The sequence below is a fragment of the Schistocerca americana genome, chromosome 3, assembly GCF_021461395.2.
Source record: "Schistocerca americana isolate TAMUIC-IGC-003095 chromosome 3, iqSchAmer2.1, whole genome shotgun sequence".
Lineage (NCBI taxonomy): Eukaryota > Metazoa > Arthropoda > Insecta > Orthoptera > Acrididae > Schistocerca > Schistocerca americana.
Genome location: NC_060121.1, coordinates 888,699,153 through 888,721,366, shown reverse-complemented (window position 1 = coordinate 888,721,366; position 22,214 = coordinate 888,699,153). Strand labels below are relative to the sequence as shown.

Sequence of the window (22,214 nt, the reverse complement as noted above, 5' to 3'; positions counted from 1 at the left end):
TTTGGGCTACATCAATGATGAAGAAGGTGAGCACTTTCATCAAGATTCCAAAGTGATGGAAAGACAGTACTGGGTGCACTGGAGTGCCAACGTAATGGTTAACTAGAGTTAGTTACTTCAGTGGGACATGAGCCAATGGATACAAAATTCCTCTCTATTAAGGAGCTCTTAAATAAGATCTTTGTCTATATTGAAAAGCTAAATTACTTCTCATTTAAGTAACAAGTGTTTAGCAAGTTTCTTGGTTTATAGCGAAGCCACATTTTGACAAGACTGTACGCTTTAGAAAAGAAAAAACGAGATTAGATGTGGAATCAATGCCCAGAAAACCATAAGACCAACTTATCACCCAAAAGAAGGCAATAAAGAGTATTTTTCGTTCACAGGTGTTCGTTCTGCCAAGGTATCCTAATAATGAAACGTGCAGAAAACTCACAGACGCATTCCTGGTGAGAGTGGGCAGCAAGTTCTGTTGGCACCACTGGTTGTCGTCGCTCGTTACGGCGAAAGCGACGGCAGCGCACTCGTGGCGCAGGTCTGTCAACATGGCGTCCGCCGCTGCCTTGTAGTATGAGAGGCCGGCCGGTTGCTTCAGTTGGAACATGTTCTGCATGAACTCTTTGTAGTCCGTCCTGCGCACATGCACCCCCACCGTGCACACCTGTCAACAGGGCCACGCTCTGACTGCCACGAACTGACGTCACTTACGCTCACTTGTGTGTAACAACAGAAATCTGGGTGGAAGAGCAGTGTTTTCATTTGAAAATAAAATGTTCCCTTTTTTCCTTTGTGTGTTCATTCGTGCATTTTTATTTTGTTACTCTAACATCTTCCGCTCTCTCGCCCAATAACAACATTTAATACTGTGACATAATTTCATAATCAATTATCGAAGCAAGGTCAATCGCGACATTTAAAAACAATCTCTTTTAACTTAGAAAAATGATATATCATGTAAATTCTACGCTTTTACATGAAGAGGCTGAAAAATCAGCCAACCAGTTGCAAATAAGGGTTTATTAGCCCTTGACCTACGTTTCGATATTTGTAAAAATATCTTCTTCTCAAGTAGTGGGCCTTGTTACATCACATGGCGGTACATTAGATTAGATGAAGCCGAGCGGCTCTTGTCATAAATAAAATTGCCAAAACGAGAATTATCGGAAGCCATGACTTTAGATAGCAGCCAGACTACATATATCGTACTTCAGAATAAATTTTCAATAGTAAATGCCCACAGGTAGCGGCTCTTGTCAATATAAAATTGTAATAGACATTACAGAATAAAATCTTTGCATAAGTTACGTCTACCTTATGCCAGAGGCTGAGTTTTCTTATATGTCCGAGATATTTACGACATATTAGAAATTGCTTCCTGATTCCATTGATATAATGCAATCCTTTCAAGATTTGTGTATTAGGATTCCTGTAAGAAGTCCATAGTTTGTATATTGAACCGACTTTAATACATTACTCCACATTTTATTACCATGAACTGTGGATCGTTTGTAACTAGAGACCATAGTAGGATAACAAGTTTCATGAAGAGTCAGCTCATTTGGCTAATTCAAAAATGGAAGTTGTTGCGTAATATTCACATTCAATTAATCGAATTTTGAAAAGGAATATTCAGTCAGCAGATACCAGAGGATAAAACATCATGATTTACATGTACAACTGTAATCTATACACGACAACTGAATCAATATAACCAAAATATAAATCGAAATGTTACATCACCCATAATAGTGAGAATATTACAACCTCACAAAATCTAAGAGCAGTTGTGGAACCATTAACAAAATTGCTTTGAGATGAGACACTTTATATATATTCTCATTCTTTTTAATTTGGTAAAAAATTACTTGTTTTGGAAATATGGCACACAGGTTCAGGATTGCTACCACATTAACTTATATTCATGCACATGTAATATGGAGCAGAAAAACTCTGTTGTGTTTATTCATACATAAAATAAGAAAGAGACAGCCTTCAGATATTGTATTTCTATTATTACAAATATTTTTACGCTTCGCTTCGCGATATCACTTTCCATAAACTGGTAGGGAGAGTGAGATATTTAAATACTCTGATTTGCTAAACTTCAGGACAAAAGTAACTTTTTCATGATGCCATCAAGTAACATAGCTTGACGAAACTTGGATCGTACATAGAAACATCTACTACAGCATAGTACAGAAGGTAACTGAAAGAAATACGATGATCACACCAAAGTCACCGTGATTTATGATGGTCCCCAGGGCACTACATAAGACCACATATGGCTCGTAATAGTATGAGTGATCACCATGGATGACAATGCATGCTCTGCAACTTGCTTCCATGCAGGCCACAAGCTTAATAAGCAGTCTTGTGGTAGGGCTTTCCATTCTCTACCAGTGCAGCTGACATCTACTGGATGGCCGTTGGAGCATATGGACGTGCTGAAATACATCTCCCCAATGCCAGCCACACGTCCTCAATGGGATTTAATTGGGGAAACGGGCAGGCCAGTCCATTCGCTGAGTACCCTCTCATTCCAAGAGTTGCTCATCTGCTCTGACCGTGCAGCTGCACAATGTCATCCATAAAAAGTCAGGGCTGAATGCACCCCTAAAAAGACGCTCATGAGGAAGGAGTGGAGTGTCACAATAACTTTGACTTACGAGCGCACCATATTCAAAAATCTGGAGGTCAGTATGCCCATACAACGTTATACCTCCCCACGCCATAACACCTGCACTGCCAAAGCCATTTGTTTGACAAAGTTCCTGAGGGCAATACTTGTCCTCACCTCTCGTCATAAGAAGCTACTTCCAGAATCACTACTCAGACTGAACCTACTCTCATCCAAAAACAGCACACAACCTCACTCTTCATTGGTGCTCTTGGCATCATCAGATACCATGCTGGCAATGTCCAGGTGTCAATGGAAAACAAAGCACTTGTAGTCGGGCAAAGAGACCACCCTCATGCAGTCGCCGTGTCACTGTGGAGCATGAGATTGCAGGCCTTCCAATACTGTTAAATGTGGTTGGAACTGCACCTGCAGTTTGACGTGGGTCCTTCTTCATTGCTAGGCAATGTAGCGGCCATCTTCTGTGGTGAATGTCTGTGGTCGACAACTGTATCGCCTTTAGGCAGCAGTGCCTGTGGTTCAGAATGCTCCCCACACAAATGAAAGAATAAGTTTCCTTTAATTTACGTCTATGGTCACAAACTTTTTGTTAACAGGTTACCGGTTTCGGTCTTTAATAACCATCATCAGATCTGCAGCAAAAATGGGAAAAACCTAAATACTCCCGCAAACTGTATACAGCTTAAGAACAATACATAGACCATAATGAAAAGGAGTTCTGACAAAATTTACACATGTGCGCTTTAAATGTGAAACGGGTATGCCTCTATTGCAATTAATAGTTTGTGGAATATGACCCTCCTACAGTACTACCCAGCGAGGTGGCGCAGTGGTTAGCACACTGAACTCGCATTCAGGAGGACGATGGTTCAATCCCGCGTCTGACCCTCATCCTGATTTTGATTTTCTGTTCAAATGGTTTTAAGCATTATGCGACTTAACATTTGAGGTCATCAGTCCCCTAGGCTTAGAACTAAAACCTAACCAACCTAATAACATCACACACATCCATGCCCGAGGCAGGATTCGAACCTGCGACCGTAGCAGCAGCGCGGTTCCGGACTGAAGCACCTAGAACCGCTCGGCCACAACGGGCGGCAGCTTTTCTCTGATTTCCATAAATCGCTCCAGGCAAATGCCGGGATGGTTCCTTCGAAATGGCACGGACGACTTCCTTCCCTAATCCGATGAGACCAATGACCTCGCTGTTTGGTCTCCTCCCCCAAACAACCCAACCCCCAACATACAGTACTGGTGAGAAAACTTTACACTGTTCTGTGGAACGACTTCGACCACTGGTCATCTGCTCCAACGAACCAATACCTGCATATTTAACAGAGTAGCCACATATGTTCGACATCTGCATGCAGACGGTACGTATTTCCGATATTTTTGAAGAGAGGGATGTGGTAGCATGTTATCGAGTTCTCTATCGGATGCGATAGCTAAATTTTTATAGTTCATAGCTTGTCTCTGTTGGTCGGTAGAGTTACGACAACATGTTCCTATCTCCATCGAGTGGTCAAAACACAGTCCTGTTGCATTAACTCAGCTCATCCTGTTTCCTCACGCGTTGCAGAAGGTGATGGATATAGCACTTTTCGACTTATGCTCAGTTCCGACTTAAATTGGAACGATCACGTGGACAAAGGTACAGAGACTGAGGAACAGTTCAAAGATCCAGAGGGGCTGTCTAAAAAACAGTGCTGTCGTTTTGGTGCAGCAGATAGTTCGAAAAAAAAAAGGTAACACGTTTCGAGATATGAGCGTGTCACGAATATGATTCATCAGTGGCTGTAATCCTTAAAATACATCTCCGTAGGATCCAACGCAAGTATGTGGTTGAATGGATAGACTTGATTCCGAAACAGAGATAGCATTTCTACGAGAAAGAATAACACTATCAGCGACTCTTGCGTGTGCCTGTAGAACCAAGACCGCCTCTTATGCAGGGTAACATAATCGTTGTATTCGTGTTTTAATAGCGCAGTCCTTACGCGAAATGTGTGTTGGCAGTGGTAGAATCCTTCTGCGGCCAGCTTCAAATGCCGGTTCCCAGTAGTGTTCCTCAAAAAGCACATCGTGTGCCCCTCAGGGATTCCCATTTGAGCTGTCTGGTGAATGTAATCCGACTGTTGGAAAAAAATTACTCGCCATGCAAAGTGACTCCCATGATCAATTTAACTAATTAACTACCAATTTGATATCCATGCCGTGCTGCCTGGCGGGTGGAAGTGATGGCTAGGGTACAGAAGGTATGATTCTTGACTTGGAGGGTAAACAGGCGTTGTCTACTGGAATTGCCCAAGTCCGTCGGAATGCACAGTGGACATGAATGGATGCACATGATCAGGCAGGATGCTTTCGTACGTATCACCCGTCAGAGTCGTATCTAGACGTATCAGGAGTCCCATATCACTACAACTGCACACGACCCACACAATTACAGAACCTCCTCCAGCTTGAAAATTGGAAATTTGTGGTAAGGACTATGGGACCAAACTGCTGAGGTCATCGGTCCCTAGGCTTACACACTACTGCATCGAACTTAAACTAACTTACGCTGAGGACAACACACACACTCATGCCCGAGGGAGGACTCGAACCTCCGATTGGGGTGGGAGGGGGGGGGGGGGGGGAGCCGCACCCACCAGCTTGAACGGTTCCCTGCTCTGAGATACAGGGTCCATGGGTTCATGAGGTTGTCTCCATACACGTACACGTCTATCCGTTCGATACAATTTGAAACGAGACTCGACCCGCCGGGCAACATGTTTCCAGTCATCAACAGTCCAATGTCACGACGGGCGCAACCGAGGCGTAAAGCTTTGTGTCGGCACTCATCAAGGGTACACGAGTAGGCCTTCGGCTTCGAAAGCCCACATCGATTACGTTTCGTTGAATAGTTCGCGCGCTGACACTTGTTGATGGCCCAGCATTGAAATCTGCAGCAATATGCGGAAGGCTTGCACCAGTGTTCTTGCAGGATCTTTTTCCGGTCGCAGCGATGTCGGAGATTTATTGTTTTAAAGGCTTCCTGATATTCACGGTACACTCATGAAGTAGTTGTACGGGAAAATCCCCACTTCATCGCTACCTCGGAGATGCTGTGTCCCATCGCTCCTGCGCCGACTATAGCATTGTAGCAGCAGTAATCGATCTAATAACTACGCCAGACGCTTGTTGTCTTATATAGGCGTTCCCGACCGCAGCGCCATGTTCTGCCTGTCCACATACCTCTATATTTGCATACCTATACCAGTTTCTCTGGTGTTTCAGTGTATATGGTACTTAAGTTTTGCAGATCAGTCTACTTTCCTAGCCCCGTAACGTTCAGCACCGCCACATGTACTTTGGCCCGTCAGTGTTCTCATATGTTTACAATGACAGCATTATTCGTCAACTTTAAGCAGTTACTGTTAGATATCTGCTTTAGAGATGGGCAAATTCGTTCATCCTTGGGAACTAGTTCACTACTGATCGTTCCTTTTTGGGAACCGTTCATTTTTACTCGTTCACCGTTCATTTGTGCTTAGTATATGGTTCTCATGTAAAACTGAAAACTAGTAGTGTAGGTGACTGAAGGATGGAGGGCACCAAGAGGGGGCACTTGCCTCCCCCCTGGAGTATAGAGTTTTTATTCATTACAGAATTCTTACACACTTTTAGAAGTAATTTCTGTGATTCTGCAGAACCTCTCGTTTAGCCAACTGCAGCGTTGTGTGGCTGATTGCAGGGAAATAATATAGGGTGACGCACGGTAAACCGGCCCCGAGTACAGGCTGCTCGCCAGTTGCAGACGATGTGTTGCCCGTTACGAGCAGATACAACAAACAGACAAACATGTAATAATTAGGCAGTGAAGAAATAACAAGCTAATGCAAGCAACAATGGCGAAATATCGATGACGATGTGTAGAGAGCTGGAGAAGAGAACATAAAAATGTCACGCGACGCGCATGGGCTATAGCACATGTAGTCTTGTAAACCTGTTTGTGGCTGTTTCCCAACTTAATAGACCACAAGTGACTTGTATAAAATTCTTCGTTTCGACTTCCACTTCATAGCTATGCTGCGTTGTAAACAATAATCGTTTACACCCTATACTTACTTCACGTTGTCTCTGAGTTCGTAGGCGAAGTAGGCTGTATGGAAGCATAAAATAAAATGTGGTTTTCTCATCATACTTGCGTCACGCGCTTAGTAAAAATTAGGTTTTTATGTTGCATTATTAAAGTTAATGCAGCAATAATAATAATAATAATTAAGTTCGTAGTAATAAAGTTTTTGGTTTGAAAGCTCCTTCTGAACAAATGTTTTTGAGATAATAAGTAAATACGATTTAATGGCAATCTGTCTTTTCAAATAGAGAGCCACCGCTTTTCCTACTGAGCCAAAATGACCCACAACCCACTTTTTTTCCCAAAGAAACCAAACTAGCAGGTAATGTAAATTGGAAACAACCAAACTTAAAAATAATTAGAGCCTTCCTAAATGTAATGTTTTGCATATGAAAGATACACGAAAATTGTTTTATATGAATTTTCTTACACTAAAAATTAAGCAAATTATTGAAAGTTAGTTGCTAAATCAAGTCAATGAAACCAAAAAATATATGAATAGCAAAGAAAAAACTTGCCTTGTTATAAGTATGTCTTCTGCTGTTCATCTATATAATGAAGTGAGCTGATATGCCCTTTTGTTGCCTGAAAAGACGTACCTGTTACATACAACGTAATTTTTATGTAATTTAATTGGCTATAAAATACTTTTTGATTATTGGTCGTGGACGCTGAATAGCCAGACCCAAGTGCAAAAACAGTTTGGAACACACGTAAAATGGGCGAGCGCAGTGGACGAAACGAACAACTGGATACTGAACTAACTAGGAGCAGTCGGCAGTGTGACTGAGACAGGTGGTCAAGCGAAGAACGACGAGTGCGGCCGAGGGAGACCGAGGCTGAGACGAGCACGCGACCGAGGCTGGAACGAGAACTGCCGAAGTGACCGCCGCGACCGAAGTGAACTAGTGAACTATGAACAGATCGTTCCTCGTTCCCGGGAACTATAAGTAGACCGCCGCGACCAAAGTGAGCTATGAACTGATCGTTCCTTGGAATTCGTTCCTCGGTCCTTTCGTTCATCTAGGTGAACCGTTCCTTTGCACCCGTTCGTTCGCGAACTACCCATCTCTAATCTGCTTGCAGTATATTTCCAAGTTTTATTTAAAAATTTCCGATGTGGCTAACTTTGGAACACGACAGATGTTCCAGTTTCCTGTCAGATGCTACGGAGCGAGTCTTGACGTATAGCAGCAACTGCTTGTGTTATCCCCTGTCGCAGCTCTTCGGCGTTTCCCCGAAATGGAGGAGCAAACACCCTGTCTCAATATAACCCCATACACAGAAGTCCACTGGGGTTAAATCAGCTAATCATCGTCGCCAGGACATTGTTCCATCACGTCCAATCCAAGTCGGCACATTCAGGCGGAGATACGCGTCAGTTTTACGATGATAATGTGGTGGCGCCTCACCTTGCTGGAAAATAAATTCTGTGCCCCTATCCTGTTGTAATCGAGGCATTAGATAATATTCGGGCATATCAAAGTACGACAGGTCAGTTACAGCTGATTCGACAAACAGAAAGGACGGTAAATCTTGTTACGGCTAACAGCGCAAAACACATTAACCTAAAGCGAGTCCGCACATGTTGCATTACGTGACGTAGTTTCTATTAAGTTCATGTCCGAACATTACGCTGATTCACTTTGCCGCAGGTATGGAAGATGACTTCATCACTGAACACAATTTTATTAAGAAAATATCTTCAGTCTGCATTCTGTTAACCATTTCTACTCTAAACTGAGCTCGTTTTTCGCTGTCGCTTTTTCTTAAAGTTTGCAACTGTTCCGATTTGTAGGGTTTGAAAGATAGGCGTTTCCGTAATGCCTTCCACACTGTAACACTAGGCGTAATTAAGTGTGAGCTGACGCGTCTCGCTGGTTTACCCGGACCACGAATGTAAGACTGCCAAACTTGATCAACCGCTGAGTCAGAGAATGCTGCCCGACCCTGGCCAAGTGTCATAGATTAGATTAGATTATACGTGTTCCAGAGATCATGATACGACACTTCGTAATGATGTGGAACGTGTCAGGTTAATAAAAGGTGTCTATACAAGATATTACATTACACAAAATATTACATGACACTTAATATTTTTAATTTTTAAATTTTTTTTGTGGGTGTTGGGGAAATTACCCACTTACTATATCCAAAAATTCATCTAATGATTAGAAGGTGTTGCCATTGAGACATTCTTTTAATTTCCTTTTAAATGCTATCTGGCTATCTGTCAGACTTTTGATGCTATTAGGTAAGTGAGCAAAGACTTTTGTGGCAGCATAATTTACCCCTTTCTGATCCAAAGTTATTTAACCTTATATATATATATATATATATATATATATATATATATATATATATATATACATATATATATATATATTGTGAGGCTACAGTGAAGGTCTATAGCTCTTTAAATAAGTGTCTGCAGGATGATCTTGGCTGAGCTCCAGCACTTACTCTGATTACACGCTTTTGTGCAATGAACACTCTTTTACCTAAATGAGGAGTTACCCCAGAATATGATGCCATACGAAAGCAGAGAATGAAAATAGGCGTAGTAAGCTAACTTACTGAGATGTATATCGCCAAAATTTGCAATGACCCTAATAGCATTCAGTGTGTTTTTTCCAGTTCAACCCCTCATCAATGCATACACCTAGAAATTTGGAATATTCTACCTTAGCTACCGATTTCTGATCGAAGTCTATATTTATTAATGGTGTCATTCCATTAACTGTGTGGAACTTATGTACTGTGTTTTGCCAAAGTTTAATGAGAGCCTATTTGCAGAGAACCACTTAACGATTTTCTGAAAAACATGGTTTACAATTTCACCAGTTAATTCTTGTCTGTTGGGTGTGATAGCTATACTTGTATCATCGGCAAAAAGTACCAGCTTTGCATCTTTGTGAATATAGAATGGCAAGTCATTAATATATTAAGAGCAGCAGAGGACCCAAGACCGAACCTTGCGGCACCCCATTCTTGATTGTTCCCCAGTTTGAGAAATCACCAGTTTTTTGCATATTATGTGAACTGCTTATTTCAACTTTCTGTACTCTTCCAGTTAGGTATGATTTATACCACCTGAGAGCTGTCTCATTCATACCACAGTACTTGAGCTTATCTACAGGGTTATTACAAATGATTGAAGCGATTTCACAGCTCTACAATAACTTTATTATTTGAGATATTTTCACAATGCTTTGCACACACATACAAAAACTCAAAAAGTTTTCTTAGGCATTCACAAATGTTTGATATGTGCCCCTTTAGTGATTCGGCAGACATCAAGCCGATAATCAAGTTCCTCCCACACTCGGCACAGCATGTCCCCATCAATGAGTTCAAAAGCATCGTTGATGCGAGCTCGCAGTTCTGGCACGTTTCTTGGTAGAGGAGGTTTAAACACTGAATCTTTCACATAACCCCACAGAAAGAAATCACATGGGGTTAAGTCGGGAGAGCGTGGAGGCCATGACATGGATTGCTGATCATGATCTCCACCACGACCGATCCATCGGTTTGTAGCAATTGTAAACGGTAAGGCTTCTGCTTTAGCCTTTTCCGTAAGATTTTCCAAACCGTCGGCTGTGGTATGTTTAGCTCCCTGCTTGTTTTATTCGTCGACTTCCGCGGGCTACGCGTGAAACTTGCCCACACGCGTTCAACCGTTTCTTCGCTCACTGCAGGCCGACCCGTTGATTTCCCCTTACAGAGGCATCCAGAAGCTTTAAACTGCGCATACCATCGCCGAATGGAGTTAGAAGTTGGTGGATCTTTGTTGAACTTCGTCCTGAAGTGTCGTTGCACTGTTATGACTGACTGATGTGAGTGCATTTCAAGCACGACATACGCTTTCTCGGCTCCTGTCGCCATTTTGTCTCACTGCGCTCTCGAGTGCTCTGGCGGCAGAAACCTGAAGTGCGGCTTCAGCCGAACAAAACTTTATGAGTTTTTCTACGTATCTGTAGTGTGTCGTGACCATATGTCAATGAATGGAGCAACAGTGAATTTATGAAATCGCTTCAATCATTTGTAATAGCCCTGTAGAAGTATTCCATGATTTACACAATCAAAAGCCTTGAGTCACACTCAGTTTCAGTGAAACAACTGTACCTCTTAATAACAATTTGATTTGGTGGTTTGCTACATTTAATCGTGAATAGTCCCTCTGAACTGTAGTAGCGGATTTACAGTCATGAAACCATAAACAACACTGCATAGTCTCTACACCATTATACGTCATTAGACTCTTGGAATGACTCATTCGCGCATGGTACCATGCGGGAACGTCGGGAACGAACAGTTATATGAATGCGTGGTGTCTTATTATTTTGGACGTGTCCGAAAGAACAGACACCTCGCGGAGTCCGTAGCTGTGATACATTATATGCAAATTGAAGGTGGAGTAGGGAAGATAGGAAAGGAAACGGAAGAGATCACCGCTGTCAACTGCATCAGGGCATTACGCAGAATCCGCGGCAACGAGTTAAAATGTCTACTGGACCAGGATTCGAACCCGGGATCTCCTGCTTACAAGGCAGATGCGGTAACCAATACCTGTCACTGAGCAGCTCCATTATTCCCATGTATTCCCATACATACCTTAAATAAAAGAACAAAACGGAAGTAATAATGAAGTTAAGATAATTATCAGATTGCCACTTCCAATGGCGTTCGAGTGCATGCCAGGCAGATGGCGGCAAAGAGGGCAGGGGTCAAGAATTCTGAAACCTGGCCACGATGCAGCCCCCGTACCTGTCATCCACTCACATTTTGTGTAATGCGAAGACTATCAGCACCAGGTAGGCGGAGGCAACGAGGGCAGGGGTCAAAGATCCGAGGCTTGGCAACATGCCAGATTGCTACTTCCAATGGCGTGAGCACCTTGTAGGACATAACTCATAAGAGGAAAATAGGTGACAGAAAAATCCATAACATTCAAAAACATTTCACAATGTAAGACATTATGCACTGGAGACATATGACATCTGTAAGGATGCCACATATTTTTCATCAAATGAAAGTAAATTCGGAGTCGGAGGGGTTTGCCAAATTAGAACAGTCTCACTTCAGAGCCAACATAAAAAGTGAGCAGTGGCAAGCGGGGGCCAGTCTTATTTTGTTCATGTATCGTTGAGATCGATTGTGGTTGAGGTAAGCTATCTTTGCTTTCCGCGTTTCTTATCTTGTGGCTTCGCAGGTGAAGCGAACTGGTGCAATTTGGAATTGTTTGAGTTTTGAGTACGTTGGGTTTCTAATTGTATTTGCAAAGTTTTATCGAATGGCTTGTCCACAATTTGTAATTCTCAAATTATTTTTTTTAAAGGCGTAATGCCAATAAAGTGTCTTAATTATAAAGTGTGATTACCAACCATGATTCCATCCCGCTTCCTCTTTTATGGTATTTAAGATATACTGTGCAGGTGGTGGTGGTGGTGGTTCTGAGCACTATGGGAACTGTGCAGGTGGGGTATGGCTAAGGAAACACGTATCAAAAAGATTCCAGGAATAATAGAGAAGAAAGAATAACTATTCAGCTTCTAATCAATAAAACCGTCGTCTTTGTAGCTCACATAAAGCAACAGATAAAAAATTTTGAAACTAGTACTTATATTTGTTATTCTTCTTCAGCTTAAAATGCTCTTCTGCAATACAGAACATGCACTCTTCTAAGTTCGAAGTTTTGTTTGCTAACACGTAAAACACTAACTGTCCCAGAAGCCACGAATAACTGTTATTCTTTGCGGACGGGTAGCATTTCCAGTCGGGTTGCAAAGCTTCAGTTATCGGTATATGACTTTCTGCAGTTCTGTTATAAGGGCTAATTTCTTCCTAGTCCAGTTCCAAATTCTGATTTTATTTCCACTTAAGAACATATGCGCTACAGTTTCTACAAGCTGACATTTGTCGCAGTATGGAGATGGTCTCAATTTGATTTTCCATAGTCCCGCTGTGGGTATGGTTTCGTTTACGTCGTCATACCACACGGCACTGGCTCTAGTGGGTAGAATTTCACTGTTGGTATTGTTCCAAATATTCATCGAGTTTTTAGCACGATATTTTATCTGAATTGGGTTGTGAGGATGCTTTCTGGTAACATTCATAGACTGTTCTTGGGTTGGTTTGTGCTGGTGGAAGTCTTACATAGCTCCAATCGACATAGTACTTCCCGACGTAATCTAGGCTGGCATCGATATGTGCTACATTAACAGGAGCGTTCTTGTCCCCATGATCTAATGAGAGGAATAGAAGTTTCTTAATGCCTGTCTTAGTGGCATGTGTTAATTTAAAAACACGAGTTAGAAACAGTGCAGCACATCTATATTTAACGTCTTTAATTCCAAGATCCCGTTGTTCCTCTGCAAAGTTGCTGTGTGGAAGGATATCTTGAAGATATTTTGTTTCCACACATACCAACACGCTGCAGCTAGTATTTTTCGTGCGGTGATGTGCGGTATCGATAAGATTGCTGCGACATATATTAAGCTAAGAATGTATGTATTTATTATCTACAGTCGGTCTAACGATCGCATATTATGGTCCTTCAGCAAGGCTCTGATGACTTTAATTTTCCGTTCCCAATTGTTCGTAGCCATGAGCTTGGGATTCGCCCTTAACCACAAGCCTAGTTGGAGTCTCTCTTCAGTTACATCCAACCAGTGCACAGCTGTTGCAGCTATTTCACAGAGGAAGACTGCACTTTAGTTCCTTCTCTAGATTGTCGCACAGATGGCAAAATGGGAGATATCGAAATAAATGACAGAGGGGTAGAAAAGCAATTAAAATCGCTCAAAAGAGGAAAGGCCGCTGGACCTGATGGGATACCAGTTCGATTTTACACAGAGTACGCGACGGAACTTGCCCCCTCCTTGCAGCGGTGTACCGTGGGTCTCCAGAAGAGCGTAGCGTTCCAAAGGATTGGAAAAGGGCACAGGTCATGCCCGTTTTCAAGAAGGGACGTCGAACAGATGTGCAGAACTATAGACCTATATCTCTAACGTCTATCAGTTGTAGAATTTTGGAACACGTATTATGTTCGAGTATAATGACTTTCCTGGAGACTAGAAATCTACTCTGTAGGAATCACATGAGTTTCGAAAAAGACGGTCGTGTGAAACCCAGGTCGCGCTATTCCTCCACGAGACTCAGAGGGCCAAAGACACGGGTTCCCAGGTAGATGCCGTGTTTCTTGACTTTCGCAAGGCGTTCGATACAGTTCCCGACAGTCGTTTAATGAACAAAGTAAGAGCATATGGACTATCAGACCAATTGTGTGATTGGATTGAAGAGTTCCTAGATAACAGAACGCAGCATGTCATTCTCAATGGAGAGAAGTCTTACGAAGTAAGAGTGATTTCAGGTGAGCCGCAGGGGAATGTCGTAGGACCGTGACTATTCACAGTATATATAAATGGCCTTGTGGATAACATCGGAAGTTCACTGAGACTGTTTTCGGATGATGCTGTACTATATCGAGAGATTGTAACAATGGAAAATTGTACTGAAATGCAGGAGGATCTGCAACGAATTTACGCATGGTGCAGGGAATGGCAATTGAATCTCAATGTAGACAAGTGTAATGTGCTGCGAATACATAGAAAAAAAGATCCCTTATCATTTAACTACAATATAGCAGATCAGCAACTGGAAGCAGTTAATTCCATAAATTATCTGGGAGTAGGCATTAGGAGTGATTTAAAATGGAATGACCATATAAAATTAATCGTCGATAAAGCAGATGCCAGACTGAGATTCATTGGAAGAATCCTAAGGAAATGCAGTCCGAAAACAAAGGAAGTAGGTTACAATACACTTGTTCGCCCACTGCTTGAATACTGCTCACCGGTGTGCGATCCGTACCAGATAGGGTTGATAGAAGAGATAGAGAAGATGCAATGGCGAGCAGAGCTCTTCGTGGATCATTTAGTAACCGCGAAAGCGTTACGGAGGTGGTAGATAAACTCCAGTGGAAAACTTTGCAAGAGAGGCGCACAGTAGCTCGGTACGGGCTTTTGTTGAAGTTTCGAGAACATACTTTCACCGAGGATTCAAGCAGTATATTGCTCCCTCCTACGTATATCTCGCGAAGAGACCATGAGGATAAAATCAGAGAGATTAGAGCCCACACAGAGGCATACCGTCAATCTTTCTTTGCACGAACAACACGAGACTGGAATAGAAGGGAGATCCGATAGAGGTACTCAAGGTACCCTCCGCCACACACCGTCAGGTGGCTTGCGGAGTATGGATGTAGATGTAGATGTAGATGTAGATGCTCTCTACTCTTGAGATTCCTGCAGGAGGTCGGACGTACTTGTGCATCCTCTCTGAAGAAGGTGGATCCATTGCCCATGTGAGGAAAACACGCATTCACAGAATTAATTCGTCTTGATAGGCAATGGACCTACCTTCTTCACTGCAGGCACACAAATACGTCTGTCCTCCTGCAGGAATCTCAGAGTAGAGAGCATGGAGAAAATGGGCAGGGGCTGTGGGAAGGTGGCACTTGGTGGGAATGTGGGTCAACCAGGAGGCGTGCCGAGATAGTCCGCGCAGTAGCAGTAACACTTCTAAGTAGGCTGTTCATGTTTTCTTATTGGTAACGCCACGTAGCGCTCTGTATGAAAATCACTGGCTGTGCTGTGTGCAGTCTGTGGTTAGTTTTCATTGTTGTCTGCCATTGTAGTGTTGGGCAGCTGGATGTTAACAGCGCGTAGCGTTGCGCAGTTGGAGGTGGGCCGCCAGCAGTGGTGGATGTGGGGAGAGAGATGGCGGAGTTTTGATATTTGTAAGACTGGACGTCATGAACTGCTATATACATTATGACTTTTGAACACTATTGAGGTAAATACGTTGTTTGTTATCTATCAAAATCTTTCATTTGCTAACTATGCCTATCAGTAGTTAGTGCCTTCAGTAGTTAGAATCTTTTATTTAGCTGGCAGTAGTGGCGCTCGCTGTATTGCAGTAGTTCGAGCAACGAAGATTTTTGTGAGGTAAGTGATTTGTGAAAGGTATAGGTTAATGTTAGTCAGGGCCAATCTTTTGTAGGGATTATTGAAAGTCAGATTGCGTTGCGCTAAAAAATATTGTGTCTCGGTTTAAGCACAGCCATGTATAATTTTTCTAAGGGGACGTTTTATATGTCGACCCTTAGCCGAGGATACCTCACTGGAATGTTCTGATTTTTTCTTGTAGTTTGTGTAATTAGTGTAGATTTTGTTTATTGCTAGCACATAATTGTAGAGGGAATCTCCTTTGTAGTAGCAGTCTTTCATTGTTGTACAGTAAAACAGGTGTGGCACGCATGTAAATTTGCACCAAGTATTCCGCAGCTGCGCTTCCAATTAACTAGATATTATTTTCAGTGCTATGTTCATGTGTTCTCTTATTTTTGCTCTTCAAATTGTGTTTTTCTGTGTTGTCGTGTAAAATACAGGGCTATTACAAATGATTGAAGCGATATCATAAATTCACTGTAGCTCCATTCATTGACATATGGTCACGACACACTACAGATACGAAGAAAAACTCATAAAGTTTTGTTCGGCTGAAGCCGCACTTCAGGTTTCTGCCGCCAGAGCGCTCGAGAGCGCAGTGAGACAAAATGGCGACAGGAGCCGAGAAAGTGTATGTCGTGCTTGAAATGCACTCACATCAGTCAGTCATAACAGTGCAACGACACTTCAGGACGAAGTTCAACAAAGATCCACCAACTTCTAACTCCATTCGGCGATGGTATGCGCAGTTTAAAGCTTCTGGATGCCTCTGTAAGGGGAAATCAACGGGTCGGCCTGCAGTGAGCGAAGAAACGGTTGAACGCGTGCGAGCAAGTTTCACGCGTAGCCCGCGGAAGTCGACAAGTAAAGCAAGCAGGGAGCTAAACGTACCACAGCCGACGGTTTGGAAAATCTTACGGAAAAGGCTAAAGCAGAAGCCTTACCGTTTACAATTGCTACAAGCCCTGACACCTGATGACAAAGTCAAACGCTTTGAATTTTCGGCGCGGTTGCAACAGCTCATGGAAGAGGATGCGTTCAGTGCAAAACTTGTTTTCAGTGATGAAGCAACATTTTTTTCTTAATGGTGAAGTGAACAGACACAATGTGCGAATCTGGGCGGTAGAGAATCCTCACGCACTCTTGCAGCAAATTCGCAATTCACCAAAAGTTAACATGGTTTGTGCAATCTCACGGTTTAAAGTTTATGGCCCTTTTTCTTCTGCGAAAAAAACGTTACAGGACACGTGTATCTGGACATGGTGGAAAATTGGCTCATGCCACAACTGGAGACCGACAGCGCTGACTTCATCTTTCAACAGGATGGTGCTCCACCGCACTTCCATCATGATGTTGGGCATTTCTTAAACAGGAGATTGGAAAAGCGATGGATCGGTCGTGGTGGAGATCATGATCAGCAATTCATGTCATGGCCTCCATGCTCTCCTGACTTAACCCCGTGCTATTCCTTTCTGTGGGGTTATGTGAAAGATTCAGTGTTTAAACCTCCTCTACCAAGAAACGTGCCAGAACTGCGAGCTCGCACCAACGATGTTTTCGAACTCATTGATGGGGATGTGCTGCGCCGAGTGTGGGAGGAACCTGATTATCGGCTTGATGTCTGCCGAATCACTAAAGGGGCACATATTGAACATTTGTGAATGCCTAAAAAAACTTTTTGAGTTTTTGTATGTGTGTGCAAAGCATTGTGAAAATATCTCAAATAATAAAGTTATTGTAGAGCTGTGAAATCGCTTCAATCATTCGTAATAACCCTGTATTTTGACAATAATGGCGTGTGAAAAACGTAATACTAGGCTCCAAAGTAAACTGAGAAATGACAGTGAAGACGAAAGCAGTGTGTTAGCGCCACCATGTAATGAATTAACTAATGTTCAAAGCAGTAATTTGGTACTTGTGCATAGGGAAATGGAGTGGGCTGCAAATAATGGTGTAGGCAGTGAAACAATTAGTGAACAGGGAAGGATTATCGATCGATTGGTCGGCAACAGCTCGCCTCAGGATTCCGAAATAACAGGACACAATCTTGCAGATACTGTAGATTCAGGTTTTGCGTCCTCACCGTTTTCTCAAATAAATCAAGACACATTTTCTGCTTTTCAAAATGCGAATATTGCCGGTTCAAATGCACTGCCGAATGGCACTGAGGAACATGTTTCAGACACCAGTGTACTGTTATTACAGTTAATGCAACAAATGGGACAAAGGCTACAAAAGTTAGACAGAACGCTTGAATAAAATCAGAAACAAATGGGACAAAATCTTCAAAAGTTAGACACAATGGAACAAAATCTTCAAAAGTTAGATACAATGGAACAACACCAGAGGCAAACACAGCAACAGTTACACACAATGAAACAAAATCAGAGACAAACACAGCAAAAACTTCAAAAGTTAGACACAATGGAACAAAATCTTCGGAAGTTAGGCACCACACTTGAACAAACACGTGAAGATTTAACTACTGAGTTACATAACATTGAATCGAAATGTCAAAAAGTCTGTAATGACGTAAAAACACAAATTTGTGAGCATTTACAACTTATTTTTTCGCGTCATGAAAATGCATTACAGAATCACGAAGCAGCTATAAAAGAACTGCAAACTATTGTTCATGAAAATCACGACACCTTGCAAGCTAAAATTGACTCAGTTGCATCTACCGATTCGGTTACGCAACTTGCAAAAACTCAGGAAAACTTAAAGGACACAGTAGATACGATTTCAACACAAATAGACACTCTGAAACACACAGAGGAAATAATTTCACTATCGGATAAAGTAGCCGAACTTTCAGATCAGTTCACTAACTTATCTACAAAGGTAGATGATGATCTGAATGACAAGACCTGTAGCCTTCACAGACACTGAAGAGTATGAACAAATTAGAAAATTCAAACAAAATCAAAATCAAATCAATACACAGTACAAAAGAGAAATCCGGGAAGTACAAGATCAGTTGGCACAAGTAATACAAATGGTTCAAATGGCTCTGAGCGCTATGGGACTCAACTGCTGAGGTCATCAGTCCCCTAGAACTTAGAACTAGTTAAACCTAACTAACCTAAGGACATCACAAACATCCATGCCCGAGGCAGGATTCGAACCTGCGACCGTAGCGGTCTTGCGGTTCCAGACTGCAGCGCCTTTAACCGCACGGCCACTTCGGCCGGCACAAGTAATACAAGAATTACATATTTCAGAGGACACTCATGCTCCAGTATGGGGAAGAGGGACATAGAAATATGGAACAACCACAAAACAGTAACACAGGACATTTCGGAAATTATGAAAGAAATTGGCAAGGCGCATTGGATTTTGAGATGGAACCGCCGAAACGAAGTAACAATGAGTGATGTGCGACTCGCCGACACGATGATTTTGACTATAAGCTGTTCATTACTACACGTAAATTCAAAACATTTAAGAATTCCGACAACGATATTCATCCACAAGCATGGCTTCATCAATTCTCTCATTGTTTTCCTCCCAACTGGTCATTGGAGCACAGGTTAGAATTTATGTGTGGCTACTTGGAGAATGAACCAGCTGTAAGAATGCGATCGGTCATTCACGATTGTCACAGTGAAGGAGAATTTTATCATGCCTTCCTCTCAGCGTATTGGTCTCAAGCTACACAAGACCGAGTAAAACATAACATCATAATGATGAAAGTTTCGAACAATATGAATTTTCCAATCTTATGAAATATTTTGAAGACATGTTGCATAAGAATCAGTACCTTTCAAACCCATACAGCCCCTCAGAACTCATCCGCATTTGCTTAATCAAATTGCCTGAACATTTACGACATATTATTTTAGCAGGACGTTGCAAAGACGACATTGAAGCTTTTCAGGGACTGTTACAAGAACTGGAAAGTGACACTGACAATCGCCAAACACGACAACAGGAGCACAACAATTACAGGTCACATCTGTCACAATTCCACGATGACAGAAATAATACACGACAAGGCTATTCTTACAACGTAAATCGTGACCAAAACAGACACCCCCCGTATGACAACTGTTGACAGAGTAGTAATAGTTACAGGGAAAGATCACCTCTCCGCAGTAATGACTATCACAGAGACAATCAGAGAAACAGATAATATGGGAACCAAAATAATTATTATCAAGGGATACAGAATAACTTTAGATGCAACGGTCCAGCGCGCAGTTACGATTCAGGGAGAAATTCTCCACCACGTGACCGACAAGAAAGAAACTACGGAATCTACCGACATGACGACAGACGATATGATCGTAACGACAGACCTGAATTGCATCAGAACTGGCGGGATTCAAACAGTGCAGGGCCCTCTTGACAAGGTAAATTTGTAGAGGTTAGGTCTCCTAATCCTAATAACGACGCGCGCCAACAAAGAAACAGACAATGACTCGCACCGGCAGGCAGCCATGTGCGCCGGCAGGGCTTGAGAAAAATAACATAAGCTAACCTTGACAAAAATTCCAGTGTTCCTTACCGACGTAACCACATGATAATTGCGTTGAAACTGAAACTCTGCATACTAGGAAGAGTAAAAGATTGCACCACATTTCACGTGCAAAACCGTTTATTGAGAGATGATCTGCTTTTTAACTTCGTTTTTGTTAAAAATTTTCACTTTACATTACTAATATGCTTTGTCAGACTTAGAATCTGTTGACATGCAACAATGTTTGAAGTTAAATATCCAGTCAAGAACCAAGAGAACTTATTTAAACAGAAATTACGAATGCATTGATATTGTGAACAGACGACACAGTGTTATTGTGTGTGTACCTTCTTCCTTGTTAGTTGCATGATTACGTAACGTCTATCAGGCTTACATACTGAGAACATATACTGCTAATGAGATTTTAATGCAACATTTTGGTTTACTTGAAAATACATTCTTTATTTGAAGTTCTTTCTGTGAGATTAAAGATGACTTAGTATTTGGTTTCCTTGACAGCTACACGATTATATCATGACGCTACTAATGAGTGACAATTTACAATGTTGCTTTTGCGGTGTTTCCGTTTTATATCTGCACAGTTTTTCTGAATTATTCTGGGAAGTAAAACATGTTTTAGTAGTAACTTTTGTGGTATAGCTACAAGGAGACAGCCTTTTCCATAGCACAATACGTTACAGCACAGTACTTTCTTCATCACAGCAATAAGCGTAATAACTATGATATCTATACGCAAAGCACTTCACTTAAGTTTATCGTGACATAAGTACATTGACTTCTGCAGAAATTAGCTTTCGGAGGACGATAACTACGACACTTCCACAGAGATTATCTTACAACAAGACGCACAGTTTAGCGCTACAGTACACGTATTTGAGTGATTAATTTTGTACTTAAAACATTTATTTTTAAAGATTTTTGAATTACAAAGATACAAAGGTTTTCCGTGATACATTTCATTCCATTGCTGTAATCTGTAACACCTGAGGGTATAATTACATTAATCCTCAAGGGGGTACACGCCTACTTTGTGTACCATGTGTCTGGCAAGCACAAAGAGCCCTAGCTGATATGGTATTTGCTTATACAACTTTACGCATCGGTACCATATTTCTCTAACACATAAATTACACAGCTATCTGATCATTTAACTGGAAGAGACAAACATTTATTTTACTACAGCAGTGACAGATGTTTACGTAATTACACAGTTGAATAACTTCACACTTATGAAACTGAATTTTGTCTGTACTTTGTGAACTGTTCATATTTTTTTTTTGGAACCATTGTGATACTACGAGAGCTTTCAATGATGTATTTGGTATGGGATCATGATTTTTAAAGTATGTTTGAGGTAGATGACACTTTTGACATGAGCAGAGAATTTTTTTAGGTTTTGAAATTATTGAAGGAAGCTACGACGATTTTGAGATTTGGCTGAGGTTTTATGATGTTATGATGACGATGTGTGTTACGCTGTTGCGGTATGTTTATGATCAATAAGTTGATGCTATATGAGGAATTTGACTATGTTGCATATTTACTATGATGAAATATTGAAGAAGTGTCTACGAATATGTATATGTGTAATAAAGCAAGGAATAATGAGTAGTGGTTAGGGACTCTGGTTTGTGAAAAAGGATGTTGGAAACCGAGAATTGTACTTTAAGAGTTATGAAATGTGTGTATATGCGTGAATGTATCACTATGCTGGCGAAAATTTTTTGGACACTGTTATATTTACAGGATTTTGTTTCTACACATTTCTAACGCAAATTTTCGACCTGTTAAATTTTATATGAGACTGTCACTGTAGTGCAAACTGGTGTCGTAAATATTTCGGTAAGAAAGTTAAGTGACCACCTTCACGTAATGCGTCGTGGGCACCCTGCTGCGCGACAGTCGTCTGGAAAAAAGCCATTAGTGTGTGCCTTTCAGAGGCACAGGTGGAGAAAAAAAAAG

The 22,214-nt window shown here is 41.7% G+C and overlaps 1 protein-coding gene across 1 annotated transcript in view; it reads right to left on the bottom strand.

The window, feature by feature from the left end:
• The window catches only part of LOC124606474 (galactoside alpha-(1,2)-fucosyltransferase 2-like), a 104,560-nt gene that overhangs the window by 54,344 nt on the left and 28,002 nt on the right, over positions 1-22,214 (bottom strand). Inside the window, exon 5 of the mRNA XM_047138456.1 lies at positions 437-661. Within this exon, the coding sequence (XP_046994412.1) occupies positions 437-661 (225 nt within the window). The remainder of the gene's footprint in view (positions 1-436; positions 662-22,214) is intronic.